The sequence below is a fragment of the Palaemon carinicauda genome, chromosome 34 (genome assembly GCF_036898095.1).
Source record: "Palaemon carinicauda isolate YSFRI2023 chromosome 34, ASM3689809v2, whole genome shotgun sequence".
Classification (NCBI taxonomy): domain Eukaryota; kingdom Metazoa; phylum Arthropoda; class Malacostraca; order Decapoda; family Palaemonidae; genus Palaemon; species Palaemon carinicauda.
Genome location: NC_090758.1, coordinates 13,323,733 through 13,346,630, shown reverse-complemented (window position 1 = coordinate 13,346,630; position 22,898 = coordinate 13,323,733). Strand labels below are relative to the sequence as shown.

General features: G+C 43.6%; 1 protein-coding gene across 4 annotated transcripts in view; it reads left to right on the top strand.

Annotated features, from left to right (window-relative positions):
- Window positions 1–22,898, top strand: part of LOC137627076 (uncharacterized) — a 95,338-nt gene that overhangs the window by 53,752 nt on the left and 18,688 nt on the right. For all 4 annotated transcript variants that reach the window (XM_068358062.1, XM_068358063.1, XM_068358065.1 and 1 more), the window contains one exon: window positions 21,704–21,832. In XM_068358062.1, coding sequence (XP_068214163.1) covers window positions 21,704–21,832 — 129 coding nt within the window. The remainder of the gene's footprint in view (window positions 1–21,703; window positions 21,833–22,898) is intronic.

The following is a 22,898-nucleotide window of genomic DNA, read 5'->3' as shown; positions in this document are numbered from 1 at the left end:
TATAAATAAAGACCAACATAAGTGTAAATATTTGGGCTAAATTCAAATGTAATTTGATAGGTTACTTCAGTTAGGTTGAATCAAAGAAATTGTAAAACAATGTTACCTATCTCTACATTCTCACTTCAACATTAGAAAGAGGCCCCTCCTCTTGATTACATAGTCACACAGACAAAAACGAAATAATAGATATAAATCCTTTTTCCAAATAAAATCCTATTTGGTTTGTGATGCTGATTTTCTAGCAACTATCATCAAGTCAGAGCCTTTACGGTCAAGGTCAAAATAGTCAAGACAAAGTTCCAAGCTTGTGACATAAGAAAACTTTCAAGCTTGTAGGAGAACCTCACAACATTGCGGTTCACGACCTACACTGAGACATCAGGGTCTGGACATGAATCTCCGACTACCTACTGATAATGAATACACAATTGTAGGGTTTTTCTTTAAAGTGTCCACTGCACTTACATCCTAAGAATCCCTCACAGTAAAAAACTCTAAAACATCCGATCACAAGCTTGAAATCTCTACACGCCGCATCCCTCGACTTATCACAACCTTGAAATCTTTACATCTTGTCTCCTCAAGTTTCCTTTAATGTCTATAATGTATAAGGAATCTTCAAACACCTTTTTTTCACTTTTGGATTCTCTTGTGTCAGTACAGTATTCCAAATGCCCCACAGGTTGAGGATATGCACAAATTAGGAACTGTTAAACTGCGTGACTGTAATTCTAGCTACTATCTCCAAGGCCTACAGGGAGTAGGGCTTGATGCAAAGAAAGAAATATTGAGACAGTGTTAAGGGACCAAAGCATAATAATTTAATAAATACAAATTAAATATATAAAAATATACAGTAATAAAAATACAGTACAGTAATGTAAAATTCTTTGTATTTTTCCTATCTATATATTTTGTTTTTCATATTCCCCCCACTATCTCTTTGGTCCATCTCAACATTGTCTCATGAAGGACAACAATGCCCTACACCAAGATCTATACAACACAGTTATTATTAGAGGCAACATTACAGTAGCTTACAAAAAATATATATGCATGTCACACTAGATATCAATTTATCATCCCAACCCTCAATCTTGCAAATAAAGTTTATAGGAAGGAATACACAGTTAACCCTTTTACCCCCAAAGTACGTACTGGTACGTTTCACAAAACCCATCCCTTTACCCCCATGGACGTACCGGTACGTCCTTGCAAAAAAATGCTATAAAATTTTTTAGTTTCATAGTTTTGATAATTTTTTGAAAAAAATCAGGCATTTTCCAAGAGAAGGAGACCAACCTGACCTCTCTATGACAAAAATTAAGGCTGTTAGAGCAATTTTAAAAAAATATACTGCAAAATGTGCTGGGAAAAAAATAACCCCTTGGGGGTTAAGGGTTGGAAATTTCCATATACCCTGGGGGTAAAAGGGTTAAAACCTATCCAGGAAAAAAGAAAAAGGACATTCATTTTTGTCCAAAATAAATTTTAAATAATACAAAACTTATTGATTGTGGACTACAATGAAAAAATTACTCAATTTAATATACAGTAACTTTGTCACGGTCCAGGAAAATTGACTCAAACCGTGACTCAATACAGATTTCCTCACACAGCCTTTTAACTACCCCAATGTGGTAATAAAAAAGGGATTTTGACGAAGGAAAAATCTATTTCTGGGGAGAGACCTGTGGCGCCCGGTGAAAAGGAGTCCTTCTTAAGTATCTTTTCTGATAAAACCTTCCAATTATACCAGAGAAAGATAAAAGCAGGGAATGCTGAGGTTACTACCCTCGCGCGAGCACCTTTTGGGTGTCGTGTATAAAGCAAAGGCGCGTGAAAACCACTATTCACAGGTTGTCTTCCATTTAGTTAATTCCTTCGTCAAAGGGATGGGCCGATACAACGGCCCTAGCCAAGCACCAGCGCCACACCACCACGCCACGACGCGAGCGCCATCTGAACAACATCCTTCTGTGATGGCCATGACGGCTTGGAAAGGAAAGGGTGGGATCGTGGAAATTAAGGGGGAAGGGTTTCACCGGGCGCCACAGGTCTCTCCCCAGAAATGGATTTTTCCTTCGTCAAAATCCCTTTTCTGGGTCGACCTGTGGCGCCCGGTGAAAATGTACCAGAGAATGCCTTCCAAGCCCAACAATAACAACCAATTTAATGAGGGGAGAGAAACAACACCATATAAAGAAAATCATAAATAATTAAGGTAAGTAGGCATAACACATAAACTAGCCACAGGGCATAGTGGGAGTAAGGTTAAACAAACATGATAACAGGGAAGCCTCCGAGTATCAGATGAAACATGCAACAAAACTGACATGGCTAAGAATATCCCGACCCTATAACCACGGTAAACAATAATAGTTACAATCATAACAACCTAATATGTAAAAAACTAGGGCTAACGAACCACCAAGGAAGCGGCGTCGTGGTGCGAGTGGCGGGTAGGAGGGAGAAGAAAAGAGATGGATGAAAGGAAGAACAAAAGATCACTGGGGAGAGATAAGGCTCCCAGCTGCAAAAGTTGGGTATTTAAGAGCCTATAAGTTCATTAGATAGTGGCGTTTGAAGACCATAGGAGACTCCCAACCCGTGAACTTTATAAGGTCATCAAAGTCCAACTTCTGGAAATAATTGATGGAGGTAGCTACAGACCGGATATCATGAGCATGGGGAAATGATCCGGGATTGGCTTGTTTAATGAAGTATAGGATCTATTGCCTAATACCACGTATGGAAATGGTACCTCCTTGTTCTCTGAGAAACAAGGGGCCAGACGATCGGGTAGCAGTCGTGGCTAAAAAGGCCCTGAGAGTGGTGACCGGACATAGAGAAGTATCTTGGAGAAGAGGAATAACCTTCCAAGGGGACCGCCTATTTTGGGGGTTAACGGCCGAATCATATTGGGGAATTGTCGAGTCCCTTTTGTCTGATTCGATGAAGAAATCGTTTTCCGGTTCAATGTTCGCGTCTCTACGAGCTGCCAACTTCCTTTAGCCTACCAAGTTAGGGTTTTGGCCATCCTTGAGTAATCTGACACAGTGAGTTTGGAATACTCGGGTCAGTTTGAGGAAAGGGATCCGGATGGGACGCAGTTTCCACTCGAGGAGGAGAGGAACCAACTGTTCTTGGGCAGTGAGGTGGTACTAAAGCCACTGGGCCCCGGAAGGAGCGTAGTCGGTGTAAAAGTTTTTAGACGATTCACTGGGGGAGAAAGGGAAATCTTCTTCTAATGGATCCAATCCCGGGGTAATGCGTCCATGGCATAAGCCCGAGGGTCCAGGGTTGGGGTCACATAACAAGGAAGTTTGTGATTGATCTGAGTTGTGAATAGATCTACCTGGATGCCTGGAACGAGCCTGAGTATCCACCGGAATGAAATTCTGACTCCAGGGGACTCGTCCTGGATAGTGAGCCCGCTCTCACATCCTGGTCTCCCGCTAGGTGAGGTGCTGACAGGAACCAGTTCTTTTCTGTTGCCCAGGCGAAGAAAGTGACCCGGATTTGATTCAGGTTGGGTGACTTGGATCCTCCTCTGTTGCCGTAGTGTACCGCGTCTGTGCTGTCTGACACTACTCTGATGTGGGTCGACCTCGGAGGAGAGTCTCTCTTCAGGGTCAAGAACACTGCCATGGCTTCGTGAACATTGATATGGGACTGTTTCATGGCGAGTGACCAAGAACCTGAAACATCTGATGTTCGGAGTAATCCCCCCATCCACTTAGAGACACGGCTGAATGGAATGTCACTTGTGGAGGTGGGAATTGTAGAGGAACCGCTTTGGAGAGGTTCTTCGGTTTGGACCATGGGCGTAGTCTCATTTTCCAGACAGAGGGGATCTTCGAGACCTTGTCTTCTTATAGATACTGTAGCTCTCTTTCTCCAAAATCGATTGATGTCTTGAGTTTGGCTTTTATAGGAGATCTGTTACTGAAGTGAATTGGAAAAGGCCGAGGATACTTTCTAGGCTCTTTGGACACCTGTTTGTGCTTGAGAAATTCTTGATCTTGGAACCTATTCCTCTTACTTTTGGAAGGGAGAGACAACGTGTGCTTCGAAGGGTCCCACTGAATGGCTAACCATTCTAAGTGGCCTGATGGTCGCAGGCGAGACTTATGGAGATTGACCCGAAATCACAGGTTGTCGAGCAATCAAAGTAATTCCTTCGTAGCTCTGTTGCCTTCTATGGCCGGCCGGGCCCAAATGAGCCAACCGGCCAGATAAGCAATGATCTGTATCTCTTGGTTCCTGAGTTGTTCTAACACTGCCTCTCCCAGTTTCGTGAATATCCTGGGATCAATGTTGAGGCCGAAGGGCATGTCTTGAACACAAAGGCTTTCCTGCTTAGGTGGAAACCCAGATAAGAAGAGAAGTTTCGAGCTATAGGCGCAAGCTAATAGCGGTCGGTAAGATCGACAGAGGTGGTGACGGTCCCACGGGGAAGTAAGGTCCGTACCTGAGAGATAGTCGTTTGATTGCTTTTTCTTGAGTAACCCTGTGGTGTACTCTTTCAGGACGGGAGTGGATTTCTGGGAGAAGGTCACTGGCGGAGGAGGAGGACCTTGAGGCCATTTTCCTCTCAAACCGTTAGAGATTATGCTATGATCCCACAGACCGAAGGTCCAATGGTCACGAAAGTGGTAAAGTCTTCCCCCTACCGGGACCACCGCGTTGTGAGGGAGTGAATCTAGGTCCTTCCCTTCTCCGAGCCCCCTTTTTCCTAGGCCCGCCTTGATGGCGGGACTGTCTTCTACTCCTGTAGCTTCCTCTCTGGAGTCCATGAAAGGAGCCTGAGGGTTCGGATCTAGGGCTGTATGCAGGCAAAACATCCCAACGGGGTTGGGCTGTGTACCTGGGGAATCAGTGAGGTAGACCACCTGATGAGGGGGAGTCAGATGCAAAGGCGTCGAACCAGAGGAAGGCTGTGTTGACGAGTGGGAAACCGACTATCGATTCCTGTCTGATAGAGGTCTCAGACAGAACGTACTTCCCACAACTGACCCGATCAGACCAACAAACGTGTAGGTCGAACTGGGAAGGCAGAGCTTGGAATTATCGTACCCCCCAGGCTGACAACATCCTGGTCCAGACAGATCGGGCCTGCCCTTTAGGAAATAATACTGTTACCTTCGGTACCTTGTCTAAGCTAACCAAGGCAATCTCTTTCAATCGAACGAATCCGTTGAATGGGAATTCTAGTACCTGGGAGTAAAATCTAGGTCCCCCAGAGGGAGGACGTCTATGCCATCCAGATTTATGGTACCACCTATATCCGAGTTCCTGAACGGCACTGACTCACCACCATACCTTAGAGCTGCGTCAGAGCCCCTTGGTTTTCCCTAGAATGTGTTGCTTTTAGCATTCCCGGTTTATGCAGGGTAACATGAACATCAGGATCCTTTAAGAGTCCTTGGTCGATGACGTAGGTAATTGCAAATCTGAAGGTTCAAAACTCATCCCCACCTACCTGCCCGTCCATGGGGTCGTCGTCCAACCTTAGAGAGGACACTCCGAGGAGATAGGGACCTCTAGATGGAGCATTCCTTCCCAACCTCGATATCCAAGGGCGGAGAGCCTCTCTTGCAGGCCAGAGAGATTCATCATCATCCTGATGGGAACCATGCAGGCGAACCTTCTGTAACAGAAAGGGGACATAAGTCTGGATGTTCCTTGAACTTTGGTTAGCGATCCTATTCACAGGCTGGGATCAGCTGTAAAACTCTTAACCCTTTTACCCCCAAAGGACGTACTGGTACGTTTCACAAAAGCCATCCCTTTACCCCCATGGACGTACCGGTACGTCCTTGCAAAAAAATGCTATAAAAATTGGTTTTTCATATTTTTTGATAATTTTTTGAGAAAATTCAGGCATTTTCCAAGAGAATGAGACCAACCTGACCTCTCTATGACAAAAATTAAGGCTGTTAGAGCAATTTAAAGAAAATATACTGCAAAATGTGCTGGGAAAAAAATAACCCCTTGGGGGTTAAGGGTTGGAAATTTCCAAATTCCCCGGGGGTTAAAGGGTTAAAAAGCAATTTTAAAGAAAAGTAATTTAATGTACTATCTTCTGGGGTATAGTGCGACACTTGTATTCATGAAATGTGACACCGTTGGCGCATTCGCCACTGGGTGGAAAATTTATTTCTATATGAACACTATGTTGTATGGATATTTTTCCATATTTAGACATAGTTAGAATTGACTATGCATAAATATAGGCATAATTAATTTATTTCTATTTGAACACTATGTTGTATGGATATTTAGCCATATTTAGACATAGTTAGGATTGCATATGCATAAATATAGGCATAATTAATTTAATTCTATTTGCACACGATGTTGTATGGATATTTATCCATATTTGTACATAGTTAGAATTAAATATATGCATAAATATAGGCATAGTTACGTTCATATATTTTTTGTATTCATGTTAAATCGTTTCCTTTACAGGTAAAACCAAAGACTGGCCACCCGTGGTCTGAGTGATATCTGTCTGTACCGGAGCTCCGGTAACCATCCCCGGTACAATCAAAGGTCCGTCACAGTGACAACGTGAACCAGAGGAAATCTAATATTAACCTCAATGCTGATCGCCTGTACGATATCCTGTTAAGCCAGAGATTCGATGAAAAGGATCGTAATGACGATATTGTGATTATTCATGAAAAGGGTTCATACTCTGATTCTGATCGTCTGATTGATCTCTGTTTGTACCGGAGAACCAGTGACAAAGGTCCGTCATCGTGAAAACGTGACCCTCAGCGGTACGATAACATTCCGCAATACTGAATCTCTGTGCTATCCCCAGTGAAGCCGGAGATTCGATGAAAAAGGGACTGTAATAATGAAACTGTGAAAACCTCATCGGTATCACATTGTTAACTCCGGTTCTGGACGTCTGCTTGATCTCTGTTTGTACGGGAGATCGGGTAGCAAAGGCCAGTCACTGTGAGAGCGTGACCGTCACCGATACGATAACATTAACCTCAATGAATGTTTGTGTTATCTCCAGCGAAGCGGGAGATTCGATGAAAAAGGGACCGTAAAGGTGTAATTGAGATTAAACATGACAAAGGTTCGTGTGCAAAAGGCCTCAGCCGGAGTCTGAGTGCCGGATTTCACCGTTGCACTCCAAATATCTGACTAGTTCTCACCCAATGAGTATCCATTATAGCGGAGTATAACCCAAGGCGGAGCTAAGCATAACTCAAGGCGGAGCTAAGGGTGTCGGTATAAAACGACCCCAATTAATGACTCATACACCAACGTTCCTACTAATAGTGTTAGCTATATTAACAGTAACCACATCAATAAAACGTGTATAACATTAAACGTACTATCATCAACTCTGATAATAAGAGGCCTGAATAACTCGTGATCGTATAAAAACGGAGAACGGGAAATTCACCTCTCTTACTCGAGCTAATAAACGAGCACCCTATGCTCTCACTCTCAAGGTTACATAATAAATTTAACATCACACAATAATATAAGAAAAGTAAAAAATTTATCGCTTTTTTTTTTTTTTTTTTTTTTTAAGTCATTGTAATAACCAAGAACGAAGAATAACGACAACGTAACCAATAAATAAGGATATAGTCTAAATCGAGCCTTCCTGGGGCGAGTACAAACTAACAGACTAAATCGCTATTCGCCCAATACCATTGTTGGCACTATAGGCTAATATCCAAATGTTTGTATATTTGTAATTTATCTAATGTCTGTTAATGACATAAGGATAAATAACTTAAAGCAATCTGCCGACCTGCGAGGGTCGGGGAAGCAGTGACATGCCCTTAAAATAAATATAAACACCAGCCTTAGCTAAAGGCAAGGCAAATATAAGTGTTAAGTGTATGGGCGACCTCCGGTGAAGCCGGAGCGTAATGAGATGTCCTGAATAATGCCGCCTTAGCCAAAGGCAAGGCAAATATAATTGTGAAGTGTATGGGCGACCTCCGGTGACGCTGGAGGATAATGAGATACCCTGAATAATTCAATTGTGGCTAATAATTCAATTGTGAAGATATAAAAGCCAAGCCGCAGCTAAAGGCTAAGGCTTAGATCATAGCAAAGCGTATTTACAATCTCCGGTGAGGCCAGAGGGAGAAGAAAGGTCCTGAATAATTATTGTGAATAAAAACACAATTGTAATAACAATGGCTATTGTGGATATGGCCGTGGCCTGAGACCGCAGTAAGGGCCACCGGAGGGTCGTATCTAAACAATATGAAGCCCGTCCTATGCAGTAAACAATATATAAATATAACAATAGAACGAAAGTCATTGAAAATCCCTCAAGCCGGAGTAGAACTCAAGGCGGAGTGGAAAACGTTCATAAACTACTCTCGAGCCGTAACGGGGAGAGGACGAAACACGGACCAAAATAACGCTAACAATTGAAAAATCACGAAAAACAGATAACTCGTAAGTTATCATCCACCCAGAGGGGGAGAGGTGAGGGAGGGAGAACCCGTTGAACGCACAAAACGGAAAACGAGAAATCCGCTCAACCACCGGATCTAAGAAAGAAAACGAGAGAAAGGGGTAACTCGTGACTGCGAACAGAAAACGGGGACCCCAATCTCTCGCTCTCTTGGACACAAAAACAGGACTAAAAATCACACAACACTATTATAAACGTATAAAATAAAAATGTACATCCATATAACACTACGATCGAAGAATAGCATCTGCTAAAACTTAAAATAAATAGCACAGTCGAGTGACGAACGCCTCGGTGGGGCGGGTACTAAACAAATACAAAGCTAGATCGCTATCTCGTTCGTAGGCTGGACTTGCTAGCAAAAAGTACCATGAGCATAAATACACAAAAAATAATAATAACGGTTCTAAAGGCATAAGGCCAGGGACTTAACCAAGAACCTAAGTGACAGAGTACTAAACGGGCAGACAAAGATGAATTCCCAAACAAGTGAACAAACAATGGCCGCCATGAAAGGCCAGACGGGAATAATAAAACAGACTATACTGGATATAAAACAAAAGCCCGGTACAATAAAAAACTGTCAAAACAAACTATGGTACTTAACATTGGAATGTGTGAAGATGGGGCTTCGGACATGACAAAATAAATCTACGATTGACAAAAAAAAAGACCGAGAGCACCACAAACAAATATCAACACTTAAGATTCCAAAAGAAGGATGTTGTTCAGATGGCGCTCGCGTCGTGGCGCTGGTGCTTGGCTAGGGCCGTTGTATCGGCCCATCCCTTTGACGAAGGAATTAACTAAATGGAAGACAACCTGTGAATAGTGGTTTTCACGCGCCTTTGCTTTATACACGACACCCAAAAGGTGCTCGCGCGAGGGTAGTAACCTCAGCATTCCATGCTTTTATCTTTCTCTGGTATAATTGGAAGGTTTTATCAGAAAAGATACTTAAGAAGGACTCCTTTTCACCGGGCGCCACAGGTCGACCCAGAAAATGACTTATGAAAAAAATAATTGTTATACAAAAACTTTGAAATAAAAAAAAACTGCGGGATTAATTCAGTGGGAGATTTATAGTTCTTCTTCCGAGTCTCACAATTCTGTCTTGGGACATGCACCGGGACTCGGCAATCTGTTGGCAAGCCATACTGGAGACAGGCTAAGCCAGTGACTCTCCAGGTACAGGCGGGGTGTCTTTAACGGATCAATAACCTCGCATAACAGTTGATATTTGTGGGTTATCAAAATTCTCTGATGTGGACCAGAGAAAGAATCCGTAGACTCGGAAGAGGACAGTAAAAATCCCGAAGAATCAGGCGATGACTCGGGGCAAAGTTCTGTTAAAGAAGACCCAAAAAGAGCTGTCGCGTCCAGGTCAAATACACCCGACTGTGCCACTTCAGCCTCGAGTTCTGACGTGTGTTTCAATCTACCATAAGAATGTCGGAAAGGGTTTGAATTCTGAGGTGACTCAGGAAAGGAGGACAGTTCCCTCTCTGTAGTATTCGTCTGATCAGTGAGACAAGGCTTCCACCCCAGGACTCGAGGCTGAACTAGAGGTAGGTTGGGAAATGGACCTTTTGACCTATTCCGTGGGGATTAAATCCACTGAAGGTGGGATTTTCAGGCAACAGTCGGTCGTCACAATCGGGTGCAAAAAGCCGAGAAAGTCGTAATCAGGATAACTGGACACTGCTGAGTCAGAAACAGGGCTTTCTAAACTAGCAGGTCTTGACCAATCTGGACTGGAACTCTTGGAGCCAGCAGAAAGTGGTTCCGACAACGGAATGCTGGAAACTTCCCAGAATTCCCAACTCCCTGGAGGATGAATGACACCTTCCTCTTGGAAAGAGGAAGCTAAGAATCTGAGCGTTGGAAATTCAGGCACAGGAGAGTGAACCACCAATTCGGGAGTCAAATTTAAAGTTTTGCACTTTTCAGTGGGGCTGTTCTCCCACATTAGGAGGACCACACGATCTCGAACAGATTAAGGCTTCAATACAGGAGTCTCATCAGAATTTTCTGGGGGATATAACCAAGCATTCAGTGCTCTTTTCCTCTCATAAGTCCTAGCTGACTTAGGGATGGGCTTATTCTGAGTAATAATTCTCGTAGGACGGTAACTTTTCCTTTGTCATCGGGACTGATTACCATCCGGAGACAGAGGCATGATGCGACTATTGCAGTAGCCCTATACAAGTCACAATCCCTACTGAAATCAGAACTCTCCGAGACTTCAGAGGAAGTCGGACTATTATGCACAAGTCCTGGACTATTCTGAGTCTCAGTTACAGGATCAGGACCCCTCGGATACCAGAGAAAGTGCCTTCTAAGATAGGCCAGGCCTTTAACTAGATATGATGAGCTTTTACCAGTTCACCATCAGGCAATAGATGCAGCTCATAGGTGACCCTATTCTCATTGCACCTTAGTTACACGGAATACCCCTTCAAACCAGGGATGAGCTTGTTCAACAGAAGGTGTCCTAACTAGTGCACCTTCTTAAGCACCAGAGAACCCTCCTGAAGCGGTCTGTACCGAGGATGTCCTTCAGCCCATGGGTCTGTTGTTTCTGCTGACAGCAACGGAATACTATCAACATCGTGAGCATCCTTCAGTATGTTCTCAGCTGGAGTACAACTAATCTCAGTGTGATGGGAATGGTTGTAGCTGATAACTGTGCGGGATAAATAGTGGTCCCATTTCCGAGATTCCCCACTAGGTAATTCACCAATGGTACGGTTCACCCGCTCCACTGCACCATTACTAGAGGGTTTATACGGTGTTGTTTTCACATGTACAACATTGTACCGCTCCAACAACACGGTAAACTCCTGGGAAATAAACTCAGGGTCCCTTATCAGTCAATATCCAGACTGGGACACGAGAAATAACAGGAAAAACTTGGTCTTCAAGTGCTTAGCATATCGTGCTGCTCATTCCTTATGGGTACTGCCGTCACCCACTTTGAATAATGGTCGATTACCATCAGACACCCAATAAAACCAGTACTGGTTGTTGGGAGACTCACAAGGTCCATAGCAACCAGTTCAAATAGGAGAAGAGGTCACTATTTTCAAGGTTGGTGAGGCAACCACCTCCCTTGAAACTTTACAAGTCTGACCAGCACATATCCTTGATTACACTAATCAAGGATTTGTGCCAAACGTGTCGACGGAGCATTGCTGTCATTTTCCCAATACCCCGGTGAGCATTCTGGAGGTGTGTCTCTAGCAAACTCTGGTGCACAACCAGGTCAGACCAACATCTCCTATAGGGCAGATAGGAGTGTGGAACCCCAAGATGCAGGAACTCCGAAGTAGTTCATCTTGATGACAGATTGGATCTGACGATGATCTCCTTGGATCTTGGTCACCTGACTAAAAGACAGAAGAGCATTCCTGGAGAACACTCCACGATCAAGTTCAGGATCAATCACCCTCATGACACTGGTTTCGGTTTGCAGCATGGAGACTGAGAGTACCTTGATAGATGATTGAAAAACAGCAGTGTAGTCATACATCAACTGTACTCGGGGTAAATCCAGGGTCAGGCAGGCTGCGTTCAGTAGATTCCTACCAAAGACATCATCGGGAGTAAGAACCTTGCAGAAATATATGCAGTTCTGTGAGGAAGAATTGATGGGGTACTGCAGTTTTCACTTACGTAGGAGAGAACATAGATTGTTTTCCTTTACCACAATTACATTGTGTTCTGCACTAAGGCAAGTCCTTTTATGGATTAGTCGTCCACCATAATTCTCTATTTATGGCCACCTCTTTTAGCTCCTGGTACCTTCTCTCACCTTTCAGGTCATCTAGCATTGACTTCCTTCTCCTTCCTCTGGGTCTTCGTCCTTCAAATTTACCTTCCGTAATGTCCTTCAGTAACCCTTCTCCTCTTAAAATGTGTCCTATCCAGTAGTTCTGCCTTCTCTTTATTATTGTGATTAGGGTTTTCTCTTCTCCAACTATTCTTAGTACTTCATTTGTCTTGTGGTCCCTCCACCATCAAAGTCCAAATGGGAGTAAGGGCTGAGGATCCCCTACAATTTGACAAAAGACATTATGGTAATTTTTAGTAGTATCAGGGAAGAAAAAGGCCGAAGTAATACAGTTTTTGCATCTCGGTAATTATTTGTATTCCATACCACTCGGCACCCTCACAGGTGGTCACCGCTGAAGTGTGATGATAAATTCCAGTTTGTTTAAGTGGTTAGAAGAGTGCAGTTTGTTCCGGCGCAAATACAAACCCTCCGCTATTTATAGGGGCATTACTTTCGGCGTAGCTGAAAGACGAGTCATGATCATTTTAGTGTGGGATAACTACCCCATCCACTAGTTAGCGGAAGTAATACCCCTATAAACAGCTTCAGGTTTGTATGCTAGGAAAAATACAAATGACTTCCAAATTTGTTATATTTCTGATCTTAAGCAGAAAGGCTCTCAAAATGTTATTGTAGTTAGACCTGTAAGCTGACACTCAAGATAAGTCATGCACATTTTCTTCAAAAAACTATATATAATCCATAGCAGCCTTCTTTGAAAGGCCTTACTGTAATTGCAAAATAAATTTTCTTGGTGGTAGCATTCTCATGTTGCAAGTGAGCGAGTAAACTGTTGTTAGTTAGTCTTTCTTCTAAAGTTCAGACTTGCAGCGAATGTTTTATATGTTGAACAGGCTGACGCAAGTCTCTCTTTAGTTTATATATGAAAGATATTTTAATGTTGTTACTGTCCTTAAAATATGTTATTTAAATTGTTCATCACTTCTCTTGTAGTTTATTTATTTCTTTATTTTCTTTCCTCACTGGGCTATTTTTACGTACTGGAGCCCTTGGGCTTATAGCATCCTGCTTTTCCAACTATGGTTGTAGCTTAGGTAATAATAATAATAATGAGGAAGAATATAATAAGACTATTTGTTATTCGTGCTCATACTGACTTTATAGGAGGAAGGTTTTATACAAAAACCTTTGAGGATTACATGTATGAAACATAAACTTACCTGGATACCTAGATTAATATTTATTTGAGATTATTACCAACACTGTCATGTATCCTGATTTCACCAAGTTTTGATTCACACTCGTTTACTATTATTGACGGATACTGCAACTTTAGAAAAAGATTCAGAGCATTGGTGGTGTTTTCGTGAATGTTCTCGTGCGAGGGCCGGTGTTTGCCACGTCTGACACTGCTTATTATTATTATTACTAGCTAAGCTACAACTCTACTTAGAAAAGCAGTAATTCAACACAGTATAGATTGTACAGAAAAGTGAAGCTATACTATATATTGTATGTTGAAAAAGGGATTTTGACGTAGGAAAAATCTATTTCTGGGCGAGGGACCTGTGCCGCCCAGTGAATAAGCTCCTATTAGCACTTATTCTTAGGTAATTTACTGCTAAATATACCAGAGAAAAAATGTAAAGGAGTGCTAGGTTAACTAGCTCGCTCACCTATTGGTGTCGGTATAGAATTGGGCGTATAATCCAGAGGTCCCGCACTATTTAGATTCATCCACGACAAAGACCCCAATAGAGGAGAGCCGTTCAACCTCACTCGGCACCACCAACTCTGCATCCGCTCAGAACCCAACTCCTTAGCACCCAAAGTTTGGGGACTCCAAGGGAGAGGAGCTGGGAGGGTTCACTGGGCAGCACAGGTCCCTCGCCCAGAAATAGATTTTTCCTACGTCAAAATCCCTTTTCTGGGCTTGAACCTGTGCCGGCCAGTGAATATATACAAGAGAAATGTCACCAAACTTGCAAAATATAGGAAAAAACATAAACATAAGGGAAATACAAGTTGCTTTAATCAGAGATGAGTGCCAAAAAGAGCTATAAGGGTATCTTAAAAAGAACATAAATCCACTTGGTAGAACAATTGACAAAAAAGGTAAGGTATAATAATGCCGTGAGTGATGATATATACAGATACTCAGGAGTCAAAAATTTACAAATATAATAATAGTAATCAGGTGCGAAACCAACGAATACAAATAGGGTATAAATGAGGCAGGTAAGGGGGAGAGATAAAATGACAAGGAATTAACATGTGAGTTACTTGGGGGTAACTACGCTCCCTGCAGCTACTGTAGGAAATTTAAGGGCTTCCAAATGTTTAAGGTAGTGTTTCTTGAACACTGAGGGTGACTTCCACCCTGTATACCTGGAAAGATCCGTAAAATTCATGTGGTGAAAAAAGTTCACCGAAGTAGTAACCGCTCTGATATCATGTGCAAGAGGAAAAGAGTCAGGGCTAGCTTGTTTAATAAAATACAAGATTTGTTGCCTGATCCCTTTAATGGTAATGGTACCGCCTTGTTCTGTAACGAATAGAGGCCCCGAGGAGTTAGAGGAGGTCCGGGATAAATAAGACCTAAGAGTAGTAACAGGGCACAGAGACGGATCTTGCGTGAGGGGAACAATTTTCCAGGAGGACCATCTGTTCTGAGGGTCTTCGTTCTTAGCTAAAAAGAATTTGTTAGGTGAAAGAAGGACCTCTCCCGAAGGAAGGAACTCAATATGACCCGGGTCTCTTGACAAAGCTGCCAGTTCAGAAATTCTTGCCCCGGAAGCCAAACTCACCAGGAAAAGTGTTTTCCTGAGAAGGGGAATGTAATCACAAGAACTGTTAAGGGTATCTAAAGCCAATTTGAGTACATCATTAAGGAACCAGGTAACCGGGGTAGGACGAGTAACCGGTTTCAGTCTGGCACAGGCTTTCGGAATTCAAGCTAACAAAGAGTCGGTTAAGTCTATGTTAAAACCCACTAGGAAGATCTTTTTCAAGGCAGATTTAATAGTGGTGATAGTATTGGCTGCCAGACCTGATTCTAATAAAGTTCTAAAGAAAGTGACTGTAAGGTTCAAGTTCATACAGTGTACGTCTGAGTCTATCAAAAATTTAGCCAACTTTTTAACCGCAGAATCATATTGGTGGATGGTGGAATCCCGTTTATCTGATTCTAGGAACAGGGTGTTTTGAGGATCGATATTGGCACCATGCATGGCCGCAAACTTCATGAAGTCCATAAAGTTAGGGCGCTCTGAATGTTTGAGAAAGCGTACACAACGCGTGTTTGTACTATCTGAGACAGAACCGGATTGGGTATCGGGTGAGGATGTAGTCTCAACTCTCGCAGGAGAGGGTACCAATTGCTCTTGGGCCAGTTGGGTGCGACCAAGGCTACTCGTCCCTTGAAGGATCTCAGTTTGTCTAGGACTTTCAGTAAAAGATTCACCGGGGGAAAGAGATAAATCCTTTCCCAGATGTCCCAATTCTGTGACATGGCGTCTGTGGCGTAGGCCTGAGGGTCTAGATTGGGAGCCACATATACTCTCAATTTGTGGTTGGACTCCGTGGCGAAGAGATCCACTTGGAGACCCGGAACCCGAGAGAGAATCCACCGGAATGACTTTAGATCGAGTGACCATTCCGATTCTAGAGGGGAGGTCCGGGACAAGGCGTCTGCAACTACGTTCCGGACTCCCGCCAGGTGGACAGCTGAAAGATGCCAATGGTTCGAGGCTGCTAGGGAGAATATGGCTACTAGAACATGGTTCAGAGGCCCTGATTTTGATCCGCCTCTGTTGAGGCAGCGGACCACCACTTCGCTGTCGAGAACCAGACGAAGGTGTTGTCTCTTGGATGGAGCGAGACGTTTCAGGGTTAGAAGAACTGCCATGGCCTCCAGCACATTGATGTGGAATTGGCGGAATAAGGGAGACCAAAGACCTTGAACTTTCCTGAGCTGAGAATAGCTTCCCCAACCTGATAGGGATGCGTCCGTGTGAATGACTAACTTCGGAGGCGGAAATCGAAGGGGAACTGACTTTGACAGATTGATGGCCCTTGTCCAAGGTAGAAGTCTTTCCCGGAGAATGGGAGGAAGGCGGACTTTCCTGTCCCGGAGCTTCCGGTTCGCCCTCGAACGCCAGACACGATTGATATCTTTCAATTTTGCTTTCAGAAGTAGATCCGTCACTGAAGCAAATTGAAGGGACCCTAAGATCCTCTCTTGGAGTCGTCTGGAACTTACTTTGTCTTTGAGAAAGCGTTTGGTGTTCATTGCAATCTCTAACCTCTTGGGTTTGGGAAGACACAGAGTGTGAGATATAAGATCCCATTGCAGGCCGAGCCATTGGAACTTTGATTTCGGAAGAAGACGGGACTTCTTGAAGTTGATCTGGAAGCCTAGAGATTGAAGGTATTGGATGACTCTGTGAGTGGCTTTTAGGCAATTTTGGGAGGTGTCTGACCAAATGAGCCAGTCGTCCAGATAGGCTACTACTTGAATCCCTTGATTTCTGAGTTCCTGAACAGCAACTTCTGCTAACTTTGTGAAGATCCTTGGGGCGATGTTGAGCCCGAAAGGCATCACCTTGAAGGAGTAATTTTTGTTTCCTAGGCGGAAGCCTAGATACGGACGGAAGTGTCTTGCTATCGGGACGTGATAATAGGCGTCTGTAAGATCGAGAGAGGTGGTGACGGCCCCACGGGGAAGTAAGGTCCGCACCTGCGAGACGGTAAGCATTCGAAACTTGTCGCATTGAATGGACAAGTTGAGAAGGGATAGGTCTAGAATCACTCTTCTCTTGTCCGAATCCTTCTTCGGGACACTGAACAGCCGACCCTGAAACTTCAGGTGTTTCGTTTCTTGTATGGCGTTCTTTTGTAACAGGTCCTGGACAAATTCGACTAGGTCCGGAGTGGAATGTTGATGAAATCTGTTCGGAGGAGGAGGTCCTTGAATCCAACTCCACCCTAGTCCCTTGGAGATGATACTGAAAGCCCAGGGACTGAACCTCCATTTGTTGCGGAAGGCATAAAGCCTCCCCCCTACCCGCTGCACCTCAGTATTGGCTTGAGGAGTTGCCTCCACGTCCACCTCGGAAGTTCTTTCCCTTGCGAAAGAATCTACCTCTACCTCTGTTCTGGTTTGAACCACGGTGGTAGCCTCTACCTCTGTTATAACTCTGGGAAGAGCCTTGAGCCTCATAAGACTGGTTAAAGGCTGGAGAGGTGGTGGAGGCACCGGGAAGCTGGCTCTTAGGGAGCAGAACGGTGACATAGTCGTCCGATGAAGGAGCCTGAGAGGTGGAAGGCTGTGCAGGAGCAGCAGGAGATGGAGGAAGAGGCTGACGGAAAACGGACAAACTACTCTGCTGTTGCCGGAACTGGGTGGAGGTATACGGGCGGAGCTTCTTCCTACCCCGGGCTTGGTAATTTGCGGGATCATAATTCCGCTTAGGAGTCAAACCCCAACGGGCTTTAAGGCTCTGATTAACTCTAGTAGCCTCTGCCAAGACTTCCTCCACTAGATCCTCAGGGAAAAGATTTGAACCCCAGCAAGAGGACCGGATAAGTTTATTCGGCTCGTGCCTAATAGTCGCCTCGGCCAGGACGTGTTTGCGGCACCTACGTTTAGCAATAGCAAAGTCATATAAATCGAAATATAACGACTGCAAAGTAGCCTTATTGAGAGACTTAAAGATACTCTCAGTATCATAAGTTAAGGCTATCGACTCCGTAGACGTGGCCAGGTTCAAAGTTCGACCAACACGTAGGCGGGAATCATACTCCTGTTTAATAAGGGATTCCGGGAGACGGGGAAGCCGTTCACTAAACATAACTGAAGCACAGTCCGCTGTTAGCTTGCCAGAAGTAAAGGTGGTATGGACATTGTCCCAACTCTCATTACCTGAAGGAAGAAGGAGGGAGATCGGATCCACCTCTCGGATGGGAGGCAAGGGCTTCTCCTCCAGAGCATATTGGAAAGCAAGCTCTGCAACCTTATTGACGCATGGAGTCACGGTGTTCTTGTCCATTAAGAACATTGTGAAAGAACTTTTATGAGGCGTCAACATGGTATTGGTGCAACCAATATCATTCAGAAACCTAGCCCAAACAGATTGGGCTTGTTCTTTTGGGAAAATGACAGTCTCTTTGGGGACCTTATCCAGCCGAACCAGAGCTTCCTCGGTAAGCCTGGCATAACCATGAAATGGAAATGCGAGACCAGGAGGAAAGAATTCAAAATCCTCTAGAGGACGAGTACCAAGACCTTCCAATGTTAACATCCCGTCTGAGAATGGGGAATGAAGAGCCATGCGCCAAGGGTTATTCTTGGTAAACGGCGGAAGCTTAGAGGCATCCGGGATGAGAGAGCTTTGAACTCGCTCCGGAGCACCCTGCTCTAATGCCCCAAGTCTCTGACCAATGTTAGAAAACATCGTGTCCATCTTGGCCTGCATTTCCGACACAATCTTGGATTGCATCTCCGACACAATGCGAAGCATGGCTGATTCGGAAAGGCCCGGGCTAGGAGCAGAAGTGGCGGATTGTACTCCCGGGTCGTGAGACCTAGAGGATGAGCCGGAAGCCTTAGATGACGGGTTTGTATTTGACTTGGAACTATGGGAAGCCTTGTGGGGCTTACGAGCTTTTGGCAAAGTTCTAGATATAGACTTATCTTTGGGGGGAACCGGGTGTGATCGATGAGACGAATCACGGTCCCCAGAAAAACCATGGAAAGAAGAGAGATCAGATGAAGAAGAAAGAGCGGGGCTGAGGATAGGAATCTCAGCGCCGGTAACACCTGCCTCACTTACCACCCTACCTGCATCCGGATCATCCAACAACATAGGTTCAACATCCAGGTTCAAGGAAGCAACATTGTCTTCCAGATCTCCGGGGGCATCCAACGGATCTTGTTCCTGGTCGATGAATCCCGCTATAGTGGCATCAATGTCGGCAATGATGGGTGCCGCAACATGCCTAGCCACAGCGGCTGAAGACTTGGCATTAGGGTAGATCATGGCACAGTAGTCTTCAGATAGGACGTAAGGCTGTTTAGATTTCACGTTTCGGGCAAATCCCCCAACCCACACTTTCAGTGTGGCCCGAGCCGCAGTCTTCTGCTCCGGGGATGCCTGAAATAATAGTGGGAATTACAGAAAGGAAGATTCCCAGCGGTCCTTCAAGACCATAGAAATCTTACTAAATAGTGTATGTATACCAAAAAAGGTAAAATAATTAGAAAGACAACATAGCCAACGGGACTCACCGAATCAGATCCGAGGGTGGTGATGAGGTCAAAACAGACCATACAGTTATCAGGGTGCCAGACCACAATGTCCTCCAGCTGAACTCCGCAGAGGGCGTGGGACCTACATACGATATGGCCACAAGGCTGGTGAAGAACAGCCGCACAGGCCGTCGTCTGGCAATGCACCATCTATAAAAAGAATAGTATATGAGAAACTGTAATTCTCTTAAGTAGGGGCGGGTCCGGAGGACCCGGGACTAAACATAAGTCTAACTTAAGACTAGAGCTTAACTGTAATACTCTTAAGTAGGGGCGGGTCCGGAGGACCCGGGCCTAAACATAAGTCTAACTTAAGACTCGAGTATAGCTATCCATTCCGGTCGAGCCGGGATCATAAAGAAGGATGCAACAAAGAATTAGGACACATGGTGTCTGATTTCCCGGAGCGAGGTTAAGCCCCGGGCCGGGAAATAAAAGTACATCCATAAACCAATACATATAGGAACTCCGGGATAGTGATCTGTCATATATAATCATATATAATCATAGGAACTGTTATAAATTAAGAAGGGGGCGGAACTGTAGATAAGAACCGCCAACAGAACCCGGAGGGTTCGTATAACATAATAAAAGTGTGATAGGTAAATATAAAATAGGGTGCACCGGGATCCTACTCTGTTGACCGGTGGCCAACCCGTCTAGACAGAGACGAAACCGCCGGGACACCCGGAGGACAAAGTCCATAAACACTGAACTACCCCCTCTAAAAGGAGGGAAGGCAACGGTCCCCTAGGGGAGGGGGGAGAGAAGCCTAGCCACCCACCTAGCGAGAGGGGGAGCTTGGGGGAGGATCACGTGATACGGAGCAGCAGGGCTACCAACTGACGATCCCCAACCAAAACAGATCATACGGAGTAATAAGCACAAATATTCATTATAAAAGTAATAGCGTTGAAAAATATATAAATATACACATAAAAAATTAGGGCAAGGCATGCAGCATAATAAATAAATCCCAAAGGACAACAACCTGATGGCTTATATAATAAAATTGCCGCCCAGTAACGAAGGTCGGCAAGCCATCTACGATACGTAACTGATATCGGCCCTAAATATGAACCACAAGGGTTCTAAACGCTAAATAATGAATATCCACAATAAAACATATAAAATTTAAACTAATAATAAAAATAATACACTTAGTAACACCGCGAGTGAAACTAAAAGCTCTCAAAACAGGAGTACCAACTGTAAGCGGAATCGAGCAAGACCGAGATGATCGAAGAGAATAAACTCCTATAATTTAAATATTAAACGATCTAGATTGCTCAAAACACAGCAAAACATAGCTTGGTACTTAACTTAGATGGTGTCTCCTGGGAAACCGATGAAGAAGCCATAATCCAGTGAAAAATAGGCAAAACACGAGAGCACAAAAAAGCGGGTTACAACACAGGCGTGCTAAAAAGGAGTTGCGTTCTGAGCGGATGCAGAGTTGGTGGTGCCGAGTGAGGTTGAACGGCTCTCCTCTATTGGGGTCTTTGTCGTGGATGAATCTAAATAGTGCGGGACCTCTGGATTATACGCCCAATTCTATACCGACACCAATAGGTGAGCGAGCTAGTTAACCTAGCACTCCTTTACATTTTTTCTCTGGTATATTTAGCAGTAAATTACCTAAGAATAAGTGCTAATAGGAGCTTATTCACTGGCCGGCACAGGTTCAAGCCCAGAAAATTTATTGTGAATTGAATATACTGTACTATCTTTTCCGCAGTGGAAGGAGGTTATGTTTTTGCCTATGTTTGTGTGTTTGTTTGTATGTGCATGTGTATTTGTTTGTGAACAGCTTCCTGGGCACAATTTTAATGAAACTAGCAGGGATTAACTTTTCTGTAAAAAGCTGATGATTAAATTTTGGGTCAAGGTCATAGTCACGGTCAAGGAAAATGTCCAATTCACGTAAATAGCCATAAATTTGGACATCGTTGTCACAGACTTCAAACTTGTTTCACATTTGAGTGTATGAAAATCCGTTAAGGTCAAAGGCCAAGCAAAAGGTCGAGAAAAAGCTGCCGCCGCGGAGGTCTGCGCTCTACGGAGTGCCCCTCAAGTTTGGATATATATCCTATTTATTCTAACACTTACCATTATTTTTCAGGATGAGAGAATTGCACACGACCCACTGAGTGACCCTTTAGCGGAGGACAGCGTGGAGATATTACCAGAGTTTGAAATCAAGGAGGAGCCCTATGACTTTTACGAGGACAACATTACTGACACTGGGAGTGTGAGTAGTTCAGTTGTGTAGTTTATAACTTATAAACCTCGAAAACAGAAAGTCCTCAACTGAATAGGTTCCAAAAAACTGTTAGCAAGTTAAATTTTATGATAGGCTTCGCATAACTCGTATGCCTATAATTTTCAGTAGCAAAAGCCCAATTATTAGTACCATTTCATATTGCAAATGTTTTCTTGCTTACTGCATTGGATTATATAATACTGTATTGTTTTATTGCATTATTTCATTATGAACTTTTGATACAATAACAGAGATTAATGATTTCAGTTTCCTTTGTGTTTGTTATCTAAGAATTTTTGTAAATTGAAGTCCTCCTTTGTATCTCTTCTCTTTTTATGATCTCCCCCTAAGCTTTTTTTCCCCGAAAAATGTGGCATACTGCTATGTTTACTGCAGGGGGTTAATAGGAAGAGGCACAGACCATCGATTCAAAGATGCCTCTTTAATCAGCGTTTGTACATTTGAACAACGACAGATTTTAATGGTCTATGTTTACTTGTCAGTTTATGATATTCATGTGCTCTGCAACTAATCAATTATTAGTATTTATTATTATTATTATTATTATTATTATTATTATTATTATTAAGCCTGTTCATAAGCATGGTAAGTGCAAAGTTAATGTTAGTGGAGTCTTCTCAAATGAATTTTCAGTGAACAGTGGAGTACTCCAAGGGAATGTGTTGTTACCTATGTTGTTTATCTTCCTCATGGATTTTGTAGTACATAGAGCAGTTGGGATGGGGGAGAAGGATTGGACTAGATTGGTAATAGGAAATTAGTTGAGCTAAAGTATGCTGATGATGCTGTCCTTATTAGCAGAACACCATAGGATTTACAATACCTGCTTACCAGAATGCCTGAAATATCACAACCTCGAGGTTGGGCTCAAGATAAATAGAAGAAAGACAAAGATTATGAGAACGGAATATGCAATGGAAGATGAAATATCATTGGAAGGAGAAAGGATTAATGAGGTAGAATCATTTAAGTATTTAAGAACTATGATGTCCAATACAGGGTCTTTAGAATTTGAATTTAATAAAAGATTAAA